General features: G+C 43.9%; 1 protein-coding gene across 1 annotated transcript in view; it reads left to right on the top strand.

Annotated features, from left to right (window-relative positions):
* The window catches only part of PPP1R1C (protein phosphatase 1 regulatory inhibitor subunit 1C), a 51987-nt gene that overhangs the window by 22824 nt on the left and 9572 nt on the right, over positions 1-19591 (top strand). The window contains exons 3-5 of the mRNA XM_040440832.1: positions 7895-7932; positions 11099-11153; positions 16437-16568. Of these exons, the coding sequence (XP_040296766.1) occupies positions 7895-7932; positions 11099-11153; positions 16437-16568 (225 nt within the window). The remainder of the gene's footprint in view (positions 1-7894; positions 7933-11098; positions 11154-16436; positions 16569-19591) is intronic.

Raw genomic sequence — 19591 nt, 5'->3', positions numbered from 1 at the left:
AAGATTGCGGAGGCCACTGATTGGCTGTGGTAGTATATGGAGCACCATCCCTGCAGGCCAGGGAGATAACCGAGCAGCAGCACAGGATCGAAGGTAAGTTTGGTATAAAAAAAAAAAAAAAAGCTCCTTTAATAGGAATCTGGTCCACCAGAATTGCTTAAAATAATGTTGTCACAACTATTCAATGCCACTGAAATTGTTGCAAGTAATAAAACATGATGCCATTTACAATATAAGGGTATGTTCACATGCTGGATTTCGTGGAGTTTATAACTTTTTTCAAAGTCCTGGCCTGTAACTATTGTAGCTTGGTTTTCAAAGTAAGTTGGTAGGGAAGATGAAGGGAGAAGTATTTGGATATTTTTAACATTATTCACCCAAATCTAATTTTTCAGTTGCGAGTAAAAAAAAAATGGACCTCCACTACACATTCAGCATTACCGAAGCTGAAACAAACTAAAAGTTCTGATTCTATTTCTATATAGTTATGATCAGGGATGCACCATCCAGAGGTTACGTTGTCAGGTCCTCAATAAAATGTTATTACCAACTGAAAAATGTATCATATATCGTAAGTATATTCCATACCAATGACAGGTGCTGGTGGTTTCACTTGTTTCCAGATAAGGGGTCACTTTATCTATTCACACTCCAGAAAGGAGGAGGCCATGTTTGCATATGGTGCTTTCCATTGTAGATTATGTGTGTTTGAGTTCTCCTATAAACTACAATGAAGATAGCCGCACATGCATGGCTACTTCACCACTTTATCTAGTTCAGTCTGGAATGCCACACAGGATCAAGAGACCCCCATTCTGCCACTATATGGGGTCCCAGAGTTGGCCACACAATGCACCATTACTACTGATCCCATCTCCCTGCTTCTGCACTACGTTCTTCTACTGTCTGACATGGAAACATATGAACAGCCACCAGAGACAGAAACGCATATCTGACCAGATAGTTGGCGGCAGCACAGAATGGCATTAAGTTTGTGACCCCCCCCCCCCCGCCATAAAGCAACCTCCATATGGCCTTACATGACACATGCCTTGTATAAAACTTTCCTTCTAAACACTCATTGTAGATGATGATAAGAACGTTCTACTTATCCTCTTCTTCAGAAACATCTTCAGAGTTTGTGATCGGCCCTAAGATGCCATGTAAAATTGGAACCGCGGCATTGTGCTCCCCCATGCCTCTCTCAGCAACTTTCCTATCAAGCCCTGGCTGTGGCAGGGCTTCATAGGAATACAGTGAATCTCCTGTAGGCTGCAATTAAATCATTGCAATCTATGGGAGAAACGATCAGACGATCACATGTTAAAGAGTAAGGCTACTTTCACACTTGCGTTCGGGGTTCCGCTTGTGAGTTCCGTTTGAAGGCTCTCACAAGCGCCCCGAACGGATCCGTACAGCCCCAATGCATTCTGAGTGGATGCGGATCCGCTCAGAATGCCTCAGTCTGGCACCGTTTGGCCTCCGTTCCGCTCAGCAGGCGGACACCCGAACGCAGCTTGCAGCGTTCGGGTGTCCGCCTGGCCGCGCGGAGCCAAACGGATCCGTCCAGACTTACAATGTAAGTCAATGGGGACGGATCCGTTTGAAGTTGACACAATATGGTGCAATTTCAAACGGATCCGTCCCCCATTGACTTTCAATGCAAAGTCAGGACGGATCCGTCTGACTAACTTTTTTTCTGAACTATAATGCAGACGATTCCGTTCTGAACGGATCCAAACGTCTGCATTATAGGAGCAGATCCGTCCGTGCAGACACCAGACGGATCCGCTCCGAACACAAGTGTGAAAGTAGCCTTAAAAGTGTAAAAAGTGTAAAAAAATAAAATAAATAAAGTAAAAAAAAAAAAAAATCCTCCCCCCTTCCCCATTTTAAAATAAAAATAAATAAGCAATACAAAAATAAGGGTCATTGGTATTGTCATGTCCCAAAACACCCAGACTATTAAAATAAAAAAATATTTATTCTGTACGGTGAACAGCGTAACGGGAGAAAAAAAAAAATCTAAATCGCTTCACCTCCTAAAAAAAATTGAATAAAAGGTGATCAAAAAGTCATGCACACCCCAAAGTAGTATCAGTGAAAAATACACACCCCCTGCAAAACAACTGAGTCCTCACACAGGTCCATAGACATAAATATAAAAGGTTTATGGGAGCCAGAATACGGTACCTCACTCACCTTATTCGACTTCCATATAAGAAATAGTAGAACAGGTGCTTCAGAGATTTGGCATTCATTCTGAACACCATATTTCTCTATATTCACAGCAGACAAGTGACATAAATACATTCATAAATCTGCTTTCCTTCAGTTTATTATAAAGCTGTCTGCCTGCAGCCACCACTAGGGGGCACTTAGTGCATTTATATAGTTACTATTGAAATCAATCAAACTGGAGAATGTCTATGCACTGAGCTTCACCCCTCCCCCCGGGATCCATAGCAGTTGCACAATCTGCCTTTATGGTAGGTACACAACTGGCAGTGAGTAAAAGTGACTGGATCCTCTTTCATATTTGATAGATCGTACTGAAGTGGGTAGGTGGACAATTCTGCAGGGACTATTATGTGTATGCCATATTCCAGGCAGCAGAAGGGATGGAGACTGCAGAGGGGGTGATGTGGAAGCTGGGGGAGGACTAATGAAGGAGAGGCACACACAAGTATTCCTGGGGCCTGTGGTTGATGACACTTAGAGAGCAGCTGCCCCTTCTCCTGACATGTCGGTTGTAGTAACCACATGCATTCCCCGTGTAATAACAATTCTGAAGCATCTATTCTTATTACTTTGTGTTGTGCCATTCCTCAGTTTTTTCTACTAGAAGGTTAGGAATGAATTGTTAGCAGCTTGCAGTAAAGAGACAGATGGGTGTTACCTGTTGGAGGTGTGTCCCTACATAGTCTGACACCAGGAGCACTGATTGGACAGAGTCAGACACACCCACTACTGGTAACACCCAGCAGTACCTTTACTGCAGACTGCTGGCAATTTATTTGTGAACTTCTAGCAGGAATAATACAGGAATGGCACAACCTAAGAATAGTCATAAGAATAGAGGCTCCAGAATTGTTCTTACATGGGAAATGCAAGTAGTTACTAAACCTGACATGTCAGGACAGGGGACAGGTCCTCTTCAAGCCACAAAAACATAAGAAAGGTCATTTTACAGCAAGTTAAAGGCTCTAAACAGTTCACCTGTACATTGCACTCGTCTAGTTTTAAAGTAAGACAAGTTGTCAGACAACTGCTTTAAATTCAGAGGCAGAAAACCTGACATACCTAGCAGGGGCGTAACAATGCCCCACTCAGCTATGACCACCATCAGAAGCTAGCTCAGAACATGAAAAGCTTATGGTTATTACGATCCTGTGTCACAATACAGAGATAATGCATGAAGTGATGTCACAGTACAGAGATAATGCATGTAGTGATGTCACAGTATGGGGATAACCCACACAGCAATTTCAAAGTATTGGGATAATGCATATAGGGATGTCAGGGTGCAGTGATACTGCATGTAGTGATGTCACAGTACAGGGATACTGCATATAGTGATGTCACAGTACAGGGATACTGCATATAGTGATGTCACAGTACAGGGATACTGCATGTAATGATGTCACAGTACAGGGATACTGCATGTAATGATGTCACAGTACAGGGATACTGCATGTAATGATGTCACAGTACAGGGATACTGCATATAGTGATGTCACAGTACAGGGGTACTGCATGTAGTGATGTCACAGTGCAGTGATATTGAATGTAGTGATGTCACAGTACAGAGATAATGCATGTAGTGATGTCACAGTATGGGGATAATGCATATAGTGATGTCAGGGTGCAGTGATATTGCATGTAATGATGTCCCAGTACAAGGATACTGCATGTATTGATGTCACAGTACAGGGATACTGCATATAGTGATGTCACAGTACAGGGATACTGCATGTTTTGATGTCACAGTACAGGGATACTGCATATAGTGATGTCACAGTACAGGGATACTGCATGTAGTGATGTCACAATACAGGGATAATGTACACAGTGATGTCACAGTACCAGAATAATACATGTAGTGACATCACAGTACAGGGGTACTGCATGTAGTGATGTCACAGTGCAGTGATATTGCATGTAATGATGTCCCAGTACAAGGATACTGCATGTATTGATGTCACAGTACAGGGATACTGCATATAGTGATGTCACAGTACAGGGATACTGCATGTTTTGATGTCACAGTACAGGGATACTGCATATAGTGATGTCACAGTACAGGGATACTGCATGTAGTGATGTCACAATACAGGGATAATGTACACAGTGATGTCACAGTACCAGAATAATACATGTAGTGACATCACAGTACAGGGATACTGCATGTAGTGACGTCACAGTACAGAGATAATGCATATAGTGATGTCACAGTACAGGGATAATGCATATAGTGATGTCACAGTACAGGGATGCTGCATGTAGTGATGTCACAATACAGGGATACTGCATGTAGTGACGTCACAGTACAGGGATACTGCATGTAGTGACATCACAGTACAGGGATACTGCATGTAGTGACATCACAGTACAGGGATACTGCATGTAGTGACATCACAGTACAGGGATACTGCATGTAGTGACATCACAGTACAGGGATACTGCATGTAGTGACATCACAGTACAGGGATAAGGCTCGTAGTGACATCACAGTACAGGGGTACTGCATATAGTGATGTCCCAGTACAGGGATAATGCTCGTAGCGATGTCCCAGTACAGGGATAATTCATGCAGTGACATGACAGCATAGAAACTATATGGGATAATGCACAGCAGATGCCGTATTATAACAGAGGCATAATGCACCAAACTAAAGGGCATGATGTACACTGTCACATAACCGTGACATATCCAGTCTGATCAGCTCACTGTATTTCATCACCGTAGATGAGATGCTGGTGCTGTAATCCTGTGATGAAAACATATAATCTTCCGAAATACAATTGGCTTTGGTAGGGTTTGTCCTGCTTTATTCAAGGTTTGTTTGCTGACAGGTGACACACGTTTGACATTTTAGTGATTTTTTCAGGTCATGTTATTCTGGGATGCTTGTTCTGTTCTGACTTTGTAGAGCGGCTCTTCAGGGAATAGTATATTTAGGCAGGTAAGTGGCGGCCTGCCAGCAGCACTGCATATAATTAAACCTCGGCCTGGATTTGGAATAGACGATATTATATCCTAATAAACACAAGGACATCTTTCAGATCAAGATCATTGTCATATTGACATAGACAAAATATGAGTAACCAGTAACCAGCAGAGTAGCTCCTAATCCGAATGGCACAAGGATGATCACAAATAATAGGAACGACTATATAGCAGAAGTCTCCATCCTTCGAGTAGTAGTCAGGAGCCACATTTAATAACAAAAAAAAGGTGAGAGAGACATAATAAGCATAGAAATCATGGATTTGCAGAAGTTATAGTGTGACATTTGATATATCGGTATTATACAATACATATTTGCACTGTTTAGGGGTTAGGATATGTCTGCAACATTGTCAGAATAGATGGGCATAACTGACAGCTCCTGGGGGTCGCAAGCAGTTTACTTATGTGAAAGAAATGAAGTGGTTAACTTGTCCTAAATTGCAGCGACACTTAGCTCTCCCCTTTCGGTCAAGCCGAGGGTGCATGTGTATGGAGGATTCGGCTGTTTATGGCCAGACTTAGGTCCCTTTCACACAAATGATACGGATTAGGTCCGGGTGCGTTCAGGAAAACTTGCACCATTTCGCAAGCAACTTCAGTCAGTTTTGTCTGCGATTGCATTCAGTGGTTCAGTTTTTTTTTTGCGCGGGTGAAATGCGCGGGTAAAATGCGCATTGATGCGTTTTTTACGCGCGTGCTAAAAAACGGAATGTTTACAAACATCTCTTAACGACCATCACTGAAAAACGCATCGCATCCACACTTGCTTGCGGATGCGATGCGTTTTTCCCGCAGCCCCATTCACTTTTATGGGGCCAGCGTTGCGTGGAAAACGCAGAATATAGAACATGCTGCGATTTTCACACAACGCACAAGTGACGCGTGAAAACCAACGCACATGTACACAGACCCATTGAAATTAATGGGTCCGAATTCAGTGCAGGTGCAATGCGTTCGTCTCACGCATTGCACCTGTGCGGAAAACTCGCTCTTGTGAAAAGGGCCTTATCCAGACGGCGTTCTCTATGGAGTGTTTATATCTACAATGTAATGATGAATGTGACTACTGATATCCTAATATTATATCAGACTGTCACCCTTGCAATGATCATTTTGAAATACAGTACAACAAACCCAATCCCAAAACCAACATGTCAGTAAGTGATAATCGCTGTTGCTGGCCATTTTGAAGTCCTGCAGGGATCGTTCCTCTATGTCGGCATCTACGTAAGCTTTTCCCTGCCGGAGCTCTGAACGCTAGTGTGGAAATAGCCTAACCTCATATGGAGACGGAAACTTGAAACTCCTATGCCCCAATGCAAAATCTACAACACGGGCCTCTCCTCCTACTACAGGGTGACCCATGAAGAAGGAGCTGGCCTCCAGTGATGGTATGAGAAGATGAACGAGCCAGTGGATGTTTTTTTTTAAATACCCACAAGTCACAAAAGATGCTGACAGTGGTCCCAATTCACATCTCTGCATCTTTAGGCAGGTCGGATTATGTTGGCCGATACTGCTTGTGATGCTGGAGAAAAAGAAATGTCCTGCTTTTTCCAACAAGATGGGACAACGTGCCGCACCTCACTGGCACAGGTTCATGAACAGTGGGCAAGGAGGGGTTATGGCCACCAGTGATGGTCAGTTCGCAGTGTCACACATGCGGGCTGCCATCTTTAGTAAGGTAGATGCACAGGTAAGCCCTTACCTGTGCCGGGAGGAGCCGGTCTGAAATCAAATGCGGTCACCGGGAGCAGGCAGTTCCGAGAACAGCCGCCGGAGGCTTCATCGGGCTGTTCTTGGAACTGCCTGCTCCCGGTGACTGCATTTGATTTCAGACTGGCTCCCGGCACGGGTAAGGGCTTACCTGTGCATCGCTGGACGGGTGCGTCTACCTTACTAAAGATGGCAGCCCAACTGACCATTACTGATGGCCACCACGTTCCCCAGACTTGTCCACCTGCAATTTTTATCTGTGGGGAAATTTACAACAGAAAGTGTCCGCTAACAATCCACATCCCCTGGATGAACTCAAGGCAGTAAAGAGTTAATAGCTGGTAGTACGTTATTTTTCACAGTTTACAGCAATTATTATTTGTGGGGTTTGCACCTTGCACGTTCTTCTACACAAGTAGAAATTTCTTTAGGGAAATGTATTTATCTTACTTTTAGAAGTAGAATGAAAAGCCTCTGAGATGTAACTATTCTGCATTGTGTAAAACAATGAGCCACGAAAGAATAGGAAAGACTAACCGCGTCTGTGATTGCTGTTCAGATGTCATGCACAATACCTACCTCGGAGGCTCATATTATACTTCAGCGTGTAATTCTCTCAAATGTTCAGCGGAAGGTTCGTTTCTGGTTGAAAATGCATACTTTGTTTCCTTAAAGGGGTATGCCATTTACATAATCGGTGGGTGTCCGACCTCTCGGAGACTCCTCGGCAGATGTCTCCTCGGCTGTTCCCCTGCGGTTCTTTCTGGGAATGCTACTGCGCAGGGAACTACAAAACAGCCCTATACCAGTGAATGTGGCCGGGTCGTAGTTCCCTGTCTGATGGTTGATGTATCAATATGCTAAATATGTAAATTGTGTCATTTGTCATAAATACTGTCAAAAGAGTCAGCATGCGTTACATATCATGTTGTTTTTATCACCTAGAAATCAATGACAACAGGACGACCGGTACACACGAAGAGGTGAGATATTAGTAATATATGGATTCAAGATATCTGCAAAACATATCTGTGCAAGTCCATTACTAGAAATTCCTGTTAGTTAGCTGCGTAATGATTTTCAAGTAATACTGCCAATAGGGTTGAGCGAATCAAAGTATCCGAATTGGACTTCGATCCGAATTTCTGGGAAAATTAGATTCGCCACAAAGCCAATTTGCCACAAAACATATTCACCTCATCCTTTGAGCGCGAAGAGGCCGCCGCAGCCATCTTGATTGAAGATCCCGTGCGCGGTGACATATGACATCACTACTCCGGCCAGCGTGATGATGTCATCAGGCCCGGCACAAGATTTCATGTGGGATCTTCGATCAAGATGGCCACGGCAGCCTCTTCGCGCTCAAATGGATAAAAGCCCTCAAAGCGATGAACACGGCATCTGAGGGGTTCAATGATGTGGGGACAGTGCAATCTCCGTTCCTCATCATTGCGTCCACTATTTACAAAGAAATGCGCTTTGTGACGAAGTAAATTTTGCTCAGCACTAACCCCCAGTATTGAGCCCCTGTATTTATGAACTCCTCCTACAGTACACAGAGTATATAAAGATTTTTATGTCCCATTTACTCTATGCATTTAAAATTCATGGAGAAAATACTGGTGCGTCACATAAACAGTGTGTCAGTCTCTTCTCCAGTGTATGGCACCAGATGCATCAACAGGGGGGATGTCTGATGGATGAATCTGCACTTGGGCCTAGTATTGGAATCCAACGCTTCCAACCCCCTTTTTCAGTATAAATTCATCTGTGATGTTAACAACTGGCACTGGCGCTTCACCAGTATGCTTCTTTATGACAGAACAAAAGTAAGGAAAATTATTTGGGTAGTCTAATAAAAAATAAAAAATAAAGGTATGGCCCTAAGCATACAGTACGTGTGATATATATATATATATATATATATATATATATATATATATATAGATAGATAGAGAGAGAGAGAGAGAGAGAGAGAGAGAGAGAGAGAGAGAGAGAGAGAGAGAGAGAGAGAGAGAGGCAGTGAGGGCAGCAGCAGTCAGTGTGGAGCGGGTGTCCATAGTTAAAGGGAGTCTGTCACCTCAATTTCACCAATATAACTAACAACACTACCCCATAGAGCAGGCATGGCCAACCTGAGGCTCTCCAGCTGTTGTAAAACTACAATTCCCACCATGCCCTGCTGTAGGCTGATAGCTGTTGGCAGTCTGGGCATGCTGGGAGTTGTAGTTTTGCAACATCTGGAGAGCCTCAGGTTGGCCATCCCTGCCATAGAGGATTGCAAACAATGTGTCTGTATTCCATGTCCAGGAAAAGCACTTTTATGGCTCGTTCACATGACCGTGTGAAGCCCGTGCACGTATTGCGGACCGCATTTGCGGATCCGCAATACACAGGTCCCGTTCCGTGGCCATTCCGCATCAAATCCGGACATGCGGAACGGAACCACGGAACGGAAGCACTACGGAGTGCCTTCTGAGGTTCCGTCCCGATAGAGCTTGCTCTATCCTTTTGCGGAACGGAGGGATGGCGGACCCATTCAAGTGAATGGGGGCGCAATCCCTATGCGGCTGCCACACAGCAGGGGCCCGTGCTTAGCGGACCGCAATTTTTCGGTCCACAGCACGGACACAGGCTTCACACGATCGTGTGAACAAGCCCTTATTCTGCTGGAAAACAGCTCCCAAGTGCCCAGCTGAAAGTGAAAGTAAAACAGCTTTCACTCCTGACTCAATTTCTAACGGCTATATCTTCTGATATAGTGGGTATAATGCTGTGGTTCTGGTATAGTTTGAAAGGTTGGTCAGGCCCATATTTCTAGCTGGTACCAATCCTAAGATATGAGCAGCTAATGCAGCCCCCCCTCCCCCCCCCCTCTGCTTTTCCTGGACATGGAATACAGACACATAGTACACACAGGTATGTTTGGAATGTGCCTGCAATCTTCTGTGGTACGGTGCTCTTAGTTATATTAGTAAAAAAGAGGTGACAAACACCCTTTAAGTAAACAGAAGACAGGGAGTGTTGCTCAGACACAAAATGGGCCGCTTAAAGGGAACCTGTCATGTGGATATTTGATTATTATCGAACTAATTATATACAATCATTAACTACTAAAAAGTGCCTTAGATGTATTCACTTACTGGTGTGACAGATGGTTACCTCATAATATACACACAAAGATGCCACGTGCCGCATGCTAATGAGCTGATTTGAGTCCAGCGTGATGTCATTGAGTCCAGCGTATATTTAATTCAGAGCTATAGCCACTCCCCTGCCCACCTGCTGCTGATTCATATGGAAACAAACTGTCACTCAGCAGCAGGTAGGCGGGGAGAGTCAGGAGCTCATGAATATTCAGGACTCATCATTATGAGCTGGAGCTTTTCAATACAAGATGTTGGCAGATTGACTGGGTCAATAAAAGAAAGTGACCCAGCATTCTGCTAAGAGAATCAGTCACTTATTTATGTTGCCCTTAGTTAGGACACCATAAAACTGGTGACAGGTTCCCTTTAAGATTTTTTTTTCTAATAGAAATGTACAATTTCAGTAATTCAAGTATATTACATAAATTGTCAGTATCACTGCCCCTACACCAGGGATCAGCAACCTTCGGCACTCCAGCTGTTCTGAAACTACAACTCCCAGAATCCTCCTTTCCCTTCTTTAGGAGTTACAAGAACAGCCAAGTATGTGTACATGCTGGGAGTTGTAGTTTCACAGCAGCTGGAGAGCCAAAGGTTGTAGATCCCTGACCTACACGTTAAAAAAAAAAAAGACAGTTACACTTTAAAGCACATTTCTGGCACATTTTGCCCATATGTGCCCATTGATTAGCTAACAGTTGTTGCGGCAGCTATTTTCTTCAAACATGAAAGTGCACCGCGCTTAATATTTTCTTTGTTCTGCTCCATTAGAGCAGCACAGCAACGAAAACAACAGAAGTGCTGGACTGTCGGATAACTGAAACAAATGGCACCCGACAGACCCTATAATGGGTTCATTTACATGTTTACACAAATTATTATCAGAATTATAGAATAATATAATAATATAATGTGTCAACAAATGTATGCAGGACTGTATAAGATATACCTTATAAAGCTGATGATACAATCTGTTTTATTTCTTATATCTCAAACCTAGAATGTTTCCCCCAAACAGAGGAAGCAAAGTGTCTACTCGGCCCCTGCCATGAAAGGTACTGTTCAGGTACTGTTCCATGTTCTGATGTATTAACTCTATTCTAACCGACTGTGACATATCTGTGCTTATCCAGTTTTCAGCTGATAACAAATATTAGGAGTACGTTTTAAATTAAGTTGAGGTGCAGTGAGATAGATAGATATGAGAAAATATTGCATTTAAGATTTCTCTAACCCCTTAACTATCTTATCCCATCCCCTTTCAATTAAAGGGCTTGTCCACTAATAAAAATATCTAATGTGCCATAATAGCAAATTAGATAATTTACTAATATACTTCAAACATCCAAGATAGCTGTTCAGATTCCGGGAGCTCCACTCCCATCTTGTGCGCAGCACAGTGCAGCATTTCCTGTGTTGGAATGTGACCTGTACTGTGAGTGAAAGGGGGTAATTTCAATAGCTTCACACACAGCACTGGTCATGTGCAGAAAGAGCATCTGTCAATAATCTACGCACACTGCCTTGTAGGGTTGATCTTGCTGAGTAAAATGATACCTCACTTATGTCTGTACATGTCACAGCCTATGGTGTGCGATGTGACACTGTTGCTACACTCGCGGTTGCCCGCGGCAATGTGTTGCTGTGTGTGCATGCGGTGGCAGTGCCTCGGCCTTCTGGGTGATTGCCGTGACATGGTTGCCACGCATGTTGTTGCCTGCGGCAACGTGTAGCTTTCTATGCTTGTGTGTGCACTTCCCCTTTAAGTGGCTTCCTTCCCTTGTCTGGTGTTGGAAGGGTTAACTCCCTTCCTAGTGTTTTGTGAACACTGGGTTTATGTGTGTGTGGTGTGGCTGCTTGGGCTATTTAGTCTCTGCTGGAAGCCTGAAGCTGAGGAGTACTCCAGCCATGGTGTATGCTGGAGCTATCTTCCTGGTCTTCATATTCCATCTGTCCAGTGAGGGCCACCCTTGTGGTCATAGATGTTCTTGTGGTGTCTCACGTTGATTGCAGCTATGGGTGTCCTGGGTTCCTGTGTGGTTGTGGTGTGTGCTGTGTCCTTTTAATGTTGGTGTGGACACCAGCACTTGTGCACGGGTTCCAGTCAGTGTGTCTGTGGCAGGTAGGTGTGTTACTAGTCTCGCTTACCTGCCATCTCTATAGCTGTATGTGTTCCCCTCTCCTTGCAGCCTGGCCTCAGATAGAGACTCCTGTTCCTCCATTACTGGGATGAACAGGTTGTCTCTCCCCTGCTCCTATGTGAGGGATTACCAGGACGACTTAGGGTTTCTAGGAATCCTGAGTATGAGTCGTCCTACCATCGGGGTCCGCTCATACAGTGAGGAGTCAGGGAGAGGATTAGGGACGCGGTAGGAGGTGACCTGCTCCCTCATTACTCCTTTTGGCCAGGCTGATCCCCTTTACCCTCTAATACCGCACGGTGGGGGGTTTCCCCCACTCCCCGTCGTGACAGTACATTGTCCTATTCCTGGGAAAAGTTAGTTTTTTAATATGCTGATTAGCTGCTTGATGCACCGAGGAGCCGGCCACAGCCCTTAGAGCACCAGTTTGTCTACACCCCTGCAGCTCTGGATTGACAGACTAGACATCTTTCCCTAAACCTGTCATCTCTCGCCGTAACTCTCTGTCTTGGAGCTTGTGCAGTAGATCTGCTGTTGGTTCCCAAACAGTGTAGCTACCGACTGAGCATGCAGCGATGACACAAGAGCACACCTGGAAGCATAGGCGCCAGCTTCGGACAGAGGAGATGAGCAGAGCAGCTCGCAGGATCCTTACGTAAGTATTTTCACCTTACCGCTCATCCCTCTCCCCTAGTCCTGATGATAGTCCACTGCTACCAATGACTGCAGCGATAACCATCAAATCTTGGTAGCAACATAACATGTGCAGCACCTCTGGGCTACCAATCTGGGGGTAAGGCGGCAGTGGAGAAAGCTGTAGGGGTGTACAAACTGGTGCTCTGAGGGCTGTGACTGGCTCCTTGGTGCTCCAAGAAGCTAATTTACATCTTAATAAAAAATGATATTGCTCAGGAAATAAATAAGGTATCATTTTAATCAGCATGATCAAGACTACCAGGCAGTGCACCCGATTTAATCGGGTTGATCATGCTGACAGATGCTCTTGGAACAGGAAACGCTGCCCTGTGTGGAACACAAGCCGGGAGTCATCCTCCTGGAAACAGATTATCTATTTTTTGATTGCAGCACCTTACACACGTTAGCATATTTAAAGATTTTTTGTTTTATCGGACAACCTCTTTAATCCTTTTATCTCATGCCCAGGTTCCTTTTGCTTTTATTTATCCATCGCTTTTAAACCAACATTTTTCCAAATTTTAAGCTTATTGCTAACAGTTTTTTTTTTATCTTTTTCTTTTCCTGTCTCGTCTTGGAATTATTGTTAGCATCCATTTATTGTTCTCCGTCTCTGTGTTCATTTATTTGTATGCAAATATGCAAAGCACTAGTCATTACATCAGTCAGCACAGTCAGTAACTCAGATTTGTAAAAGGTTTTAGACATTTTGGAATAATTGTTAAATACGCAAAATGAAGAAGTGCAACTCGCTGATTACATACACTTCCTTCTGATATTTCGATGAACTGCATACATTTTCTAACAAAATGCTCCTATAGAAAAGGATATATGATAAAACTCTTGCTTCTCGAAGCCAAGACTAGAGGGAGCTTAGAAGATCAGTATTGGGTTCCTTGGGAGATCATGTATTATCTCCACCTAGTGGTAGCAGCAGGAAGCCAGAATGTTAAAGGGGTTGTCCGGGTTTAGAGCTGAACCCGGACATACCCTTATTTTCACCCAGGCAGCCTCCCGCTAAGCATCTCATGCTCCGATGCGCTCCCTTACCCTGCGCTACAGTGTGTTCGGTGACGTCACCGGCTCTGATGGGCGGGCTTTAGCGCTGCCCTAGCCATTTAACTGGCTAGGGCAGCGCTAAATCCCGCCCATCCGTGTCGGTGACGTCACCGGGGTTCCTGGCAGCCCCATGGAGAGCTCCGGTACGTCACCAGATCTCCAAAAAATGCCTTTGCCCTGCGCGATTTAGCGCAGGGCAAAGGAGGGCATCGGAGCATGAACTGCTCCGATGCTCCTGTCAGGGGGGCTGCCGGGGTGAAAATGGAGGGATGTCCGGGTTCAGCTCTGAACCCGGACAACCTCTTTAACATTTAAAACGGTTCCTGTGAGTTTTAGTTTAGACATAAAATAAGATATATTATGAAATTAAGCAGTGCAAAATTTTGGATCCGTTTAAATTAGACAAAATAAAATAGTGCGAACAGTTGGAGATATACTTTCAAGGAGAGGTGCACAGCCCTTTCTGGTCCAAGGGCCAAATGGCTTCACCACTCCCAATGGTTGCATAAAATGTAACTCCACCTGGGACTTATAATATCCACAGGATATGTCATCCTTGTCTGATAGAGAGAATCCTCCATTATGTAATTTTTGGAATTATGGAAACAGCTGCATACAACTATGATGACGAGAACATGTGCGGCCATCTCTACGCTTCTCCTCCTTTCATTTACAGTACATGCTGTAGGATAAGGCATAAATGTCTCAAATAGAAATATCAGTTTAAAGTAGAAACCTGAGTAAAACTAATGCTCTGTGTAATGCCTAATGCAGGGCCTCTAGGGTGATGAGAAAAGAGAGTATACCAGTCATAGCCTGTACCAGGCATAACCAGTTTTGCATGGATTACTGCTTTAAGATGCTTAAAATAGACCATACCTCTCCACAGTCCCCTCAATAACAATGCCAGCCGCACAGTGTTCCCCCAATGTCATGCCAACCACACAGTGTTCCCCCAATGTCATGGCAGCCACAGTGTTCCCCAATGTCATGCCAGCCACACAGTATTCTCCCAATGTAATGCCAGCCACACTGTGTTCCACCAATGTCATGCCATCCACACAGTGTTCCCCAATGTCATGGCAGCCACAGTGTTCCCCCAATGTCATGGCAGCCACAGTGTTCCCCCAATGTCATGCCAGCCACACAGTGTTCCCCCAATGTCATGGCAGCCACAGTGTTCCCCAATGTCATGCCAGCCACACAGTGTTCCCCAATGTCATGCCAGCCACACAGTATTCTCCCAATGTAATGCCAGCCACACTGTGTTCCACCAATGTCATGCCATCCACACAGTGTTCCCCAATGTCATGGCAGCCACAGTGTTCCCCCAATGTCATGCCAGCCACACAGTGTTCCCCCAATGTCATGGCAGCCACAGTGTTCCCCCAATGTCATGCCATCCACACAGTGTTCCCCAATGCAATGCCAGGCACACAGCTTTCCCCAATATCATACCAACCACACAGCATTCCCCAATGTAATGCTAGCCACACAGTGTTCCCCAATGTAATGCCAGCCACATAGTGTTCCACACCCAGACTCCCACATGTATCTTCTAAGACCTGCACTAATATCTATGATCAGTGCAGAGAAGAGAGCTGCCATCTCTTCAGAAAGATATAGCTTTCTTTTGGCAGCTGTGTCTTTCATTATGATAGTACATAAACCATTATGATAGTATGTCTGGTTCAAGGGTCGTAATGGTTGGAGGCAACTCAGGAGGGTATTGCAGGCCACAGGTTGTGCACCGCTGCTTTAAGGGTATGTCCACACAGGATGTATTTGCTGCAGAAAATCCCTAGTGAATCTATGTCACAATCTGCTTGAGTTACATATGGGTTTTGATGTGGATTTCCACTGCAGAAAATCAGCAGTACATATACCTATGTGAACATACCGTAAGGGTATTTTCACACAACTTAAATCCACTGCGGAAAGATCAGTAGCAGTTCAGTAGCTGGAAGAAGGTAATATTTCGTATTGGTTTTAGAGGAGTTTTTGATTGAGATTTTCCTTCTCCCCCATTGACTTCTATGGAATTCATAATCAATTTTTCTTCTAGGAAGTAACTTGTAACTTCTCAAGCGTTTTTCAAATCGACTACTCAAAAAAACTTTTTTACACTGTGTCCACAAGGTGGAGTGTTTTACATTGAAGTCAATGGGGAAACTGTTGGTGAAGTTCTGTTTCTGTGGCAGAAAATTCCACGACTGAAAATCTGTTCCATTCTCCTTAATGGAGCTCGCAGAAATCCATGTGCTTGCTGCCCCATTTAAATGAATGCAACTGATTTTCAGTCTCTGAATTTCCTGCCACAAAATCTGCCGTGTGTGAAGGCACCCTAACATTTTTGTTTTCCCATAAATCAGAATAGAGTTTTATATATGATTTGCTATATTATACTTTTTATGTTTTTAATTTGCTTTATTGCATGTGCAGGCATGAATGAGCAGACTAAATCTTTAATTTATACTGATGACAAACAGCAAACTATAACAGAGAGAACTGAACTTCTTAAGAAACCAAGACGAAAAGATACTCCATACCATCTTGACTTGCCATTATTTCCAGGTAGGGGTTATAAACTAGTGGGAAATTAAAGATTTCCTAAACATTTTGCACCCAAAATTCAGACTTTACTTTCGTTCATGAAATTCTTATGGATGAGGATGACTGTCATAAAAATAATGGAGTTTAAACTAGGTATGTCTTCCTCCTGTTACAGAATCGAAAGTAACCGTGTTTCAGGATTATGTTCACATGCTGCAGATTTGTTGCAGAAATTTCTGACGCTGAAATAGTCATTCCATAGGCCTGAATTGGGTAGTTTCTGCAGCATGGGCATGCATTTCTGTAATCTCCATCCAAATGAATAGAACATCTGCAAATCAGTCATATAGGAACCTACTCGTAAAGAGTGTATCATTGTATCTTAGGGTACTTTCACACTTGCGGCAGGACGGATCCGACATGCTGTTCACCATGTCGGATACGTCCTTCCGCTATTTCGCCGTGCCGCCGCTCCGTCCCCATTGACTATGATGGAGACGGGGGCGGAGCTCCGGCGCAGCACGGCGGTGCACGGCAAAAGCCTCCGGACTAAAAAGTCCTGCATGTCCGACTTTTTAGTCCGGCGGCTTTCGCCGTGCACCGCCGTGCTGCGCCGGAGCTCCGCCCCCGTCCCCATCATAGTCAATGGGGAGGGAGCGGCGGTCCGGCGGCACGGCGAAATAGCGGAAGGACGGATCCAACATGGTGAACAGCATGTCGGATCCGTCCTGCCACAAGTGTGAAAGTACCCTTAATGGTTCCTTAAAGGCTGGATTCACATATGCAGTTTTGATGGAGGGTTTTGGGTGAAACACAAGAGTGGACATGAGAAAGACATCTTTTATTTAGGCTTGTATCACACATAGGGTTTTTTTGCATTTCAGAAAGGTTTTGCATGTTTTGTAGTTTTTGGCTGGAGTTGTTTTACTGCATGTCTTAGAAAAAACAGCTTGAGATGTTACATCGAAATCTATGGGAAATATTAAATGAATCACTTTTTTGTATTTGAGTTTTTTTTAATCAAATGCATGGACCATGCATTTGATTCAAAAAACTCAAATACAAAAAAGGGTCTGGTGGTAACACAGTAAAACAATGTGGAGAAAAATGTCTCACAAGAGCCTAAAAAGGATTTTTGAGACTTTTTTGGCCAAAAAACGCACAATACAAATCTGTAGCATCCTTATACTTTGCTTAAAAAACACACCAAAACTGCACAAACATGGTGGCCAAAGACAGTGAGACAATTTAGCAACCCTTGAACATTCTTGGTGATGGCCTAGTGGTGATCAGAGGGTAGACCTACTGGAAAAAAATAATTATTGGTTATAACCAGGAAGTTCTTTAAATCTGTGTATAATTAAACATTGTCTTAAGGTTCCCAAATAAGCGAGAAAAGGGATTAATCAGAATAAATCTCATCTGAGTAGAACAAGTGATATTTAGGTATTTTTTAGATGTAGGGTATAGATAGTCTAAAGGTGGCCATACTCCCCCCTCAAAACCCCTTTAGGCTGAGTTCACACGAGCGTGTCCGGATAAGGTCCGGATGCGTTGCGGCAAACCCGCGCGAGTAGGTACCCAATTGCAGTCAGTTTTGACTGCGATTGAGTTCCGTTGTTCAGTTTTTATCGCGCGGGTTCTATGCGTTTTGCACGCGATGAAAAACTGACTGTGGTACCCAGATCCGAACGTCTTCACAGAAGTTCAGGTTTGGGTTCGGTGTTGTATAGATGTGATGGATCATGTGATTGGACCATGTGATCTGACGTCACCACAGGTCCTTTAGCTGGCAGCTCATGATTAAAGAAGTAAGAAGAGACTGGCAGCTACACGATCAAGAGGAGAAGGTGAGTTAATTATTTTATTTTTTTTAACCCTCAATTAACCACCTACTAAGCATTCTGTATTAAAGAATGTTATAAGGGAAAATAATACAGTGAATAGACTGTCATCTTAGCAACCATGCATGAAAATCGCACCGCATCCGCACTTGCTTGCCCCTTTCACTTCTATGGGGCCTGCGTTGCGTGATAAACGCACAATATAGAGCATGCTGCGATTTTCACGCAACGCACAAGTGATGCATGAAAATCACAGCTCATGTGCACAGCCCCATAGAAATAAATGGGTCCAGATTCAGTGCGGGTGCAATGCGTTCACCTCCCACATTGCACCCACGCGGAAATCTCGCCCGTGTGAACTCAGCCTTATTCTTTTAGCATGTTCCTTTTTGGTAATATTGAACCAGTCTCTTCTGGAAAAATGTTTTGGGTAGAAAAGTGTTATGTACTAACGCGGAACAAAGAAAATGATTTGCTTTTGTTTAGAAAGAAGAAAATAATAGCCTGGTGACAAGAGCACTAGATAATTAGGAACAATGAAACTTTGGCAGGAGCTATAAAACAATAAAGAACAATCATGCTGCATGCCAATTAAGCCGTGGAATCAAAGGAGAACAGCAATTGTTGTACATATATAAAGCTTACAGATCTGACAGATCCAACAGAACGGGGTGACCCTTTGTTCCTGCCAATAACATTAAGTAAAATCACACAGAGCACAAATAGTAGAAGAATAAATATTGTAAAGTCTGAGGGTGAGTCAAAAATGATCCGCACTGTGGCTGTAGAATTTATTTTTAAAAAAACTTTCAGAGAAGACAAATACATCATTTTGTGACATAATCTCCCTGCTTTTCAATACACTTTGTCCATCTGTCAACCAGCTTTCGTATTTCCCGAATACACCACTCTCTTCTCCTCTTCATTAGACGGAAATTTCCGTCCTCCTAGGGCCACATAATCCACTGTCACTCATCTATCCAACAGAATCATGTGAGCTCAATGTTGTCATCAGTCGTGGACATGGACGGGCTTCCAGCTTCTTCTTCACGGCTGACCCTTGTGGGACCTCCCTTGATCTACTCATTCATACGCACTTATCTGTGACAAAACACTTTCTCCACACTGTGCACAAAGTGTGCGATAGAGGGACAGCCGTTATTTCTCGCACCACAGTCACAAATGAACTGACGTAACATG

This window comes from Bufo bufo, chromosome 7 (genome assembly GCF_905171765.1).
Source record: "Bufo bufo chromosome 7, aBufBuf1.1, whole genome shotgun sequence".
NCBI classification, from domain to species: Eukaryota; Metazoa; Chordata; class Amphibia; order Anura; family Bufonidae; genus Bufo; species Bufo bufo.
This window is presented reverse-complemented; position numbering and strand designations above follow the sequence as displayed.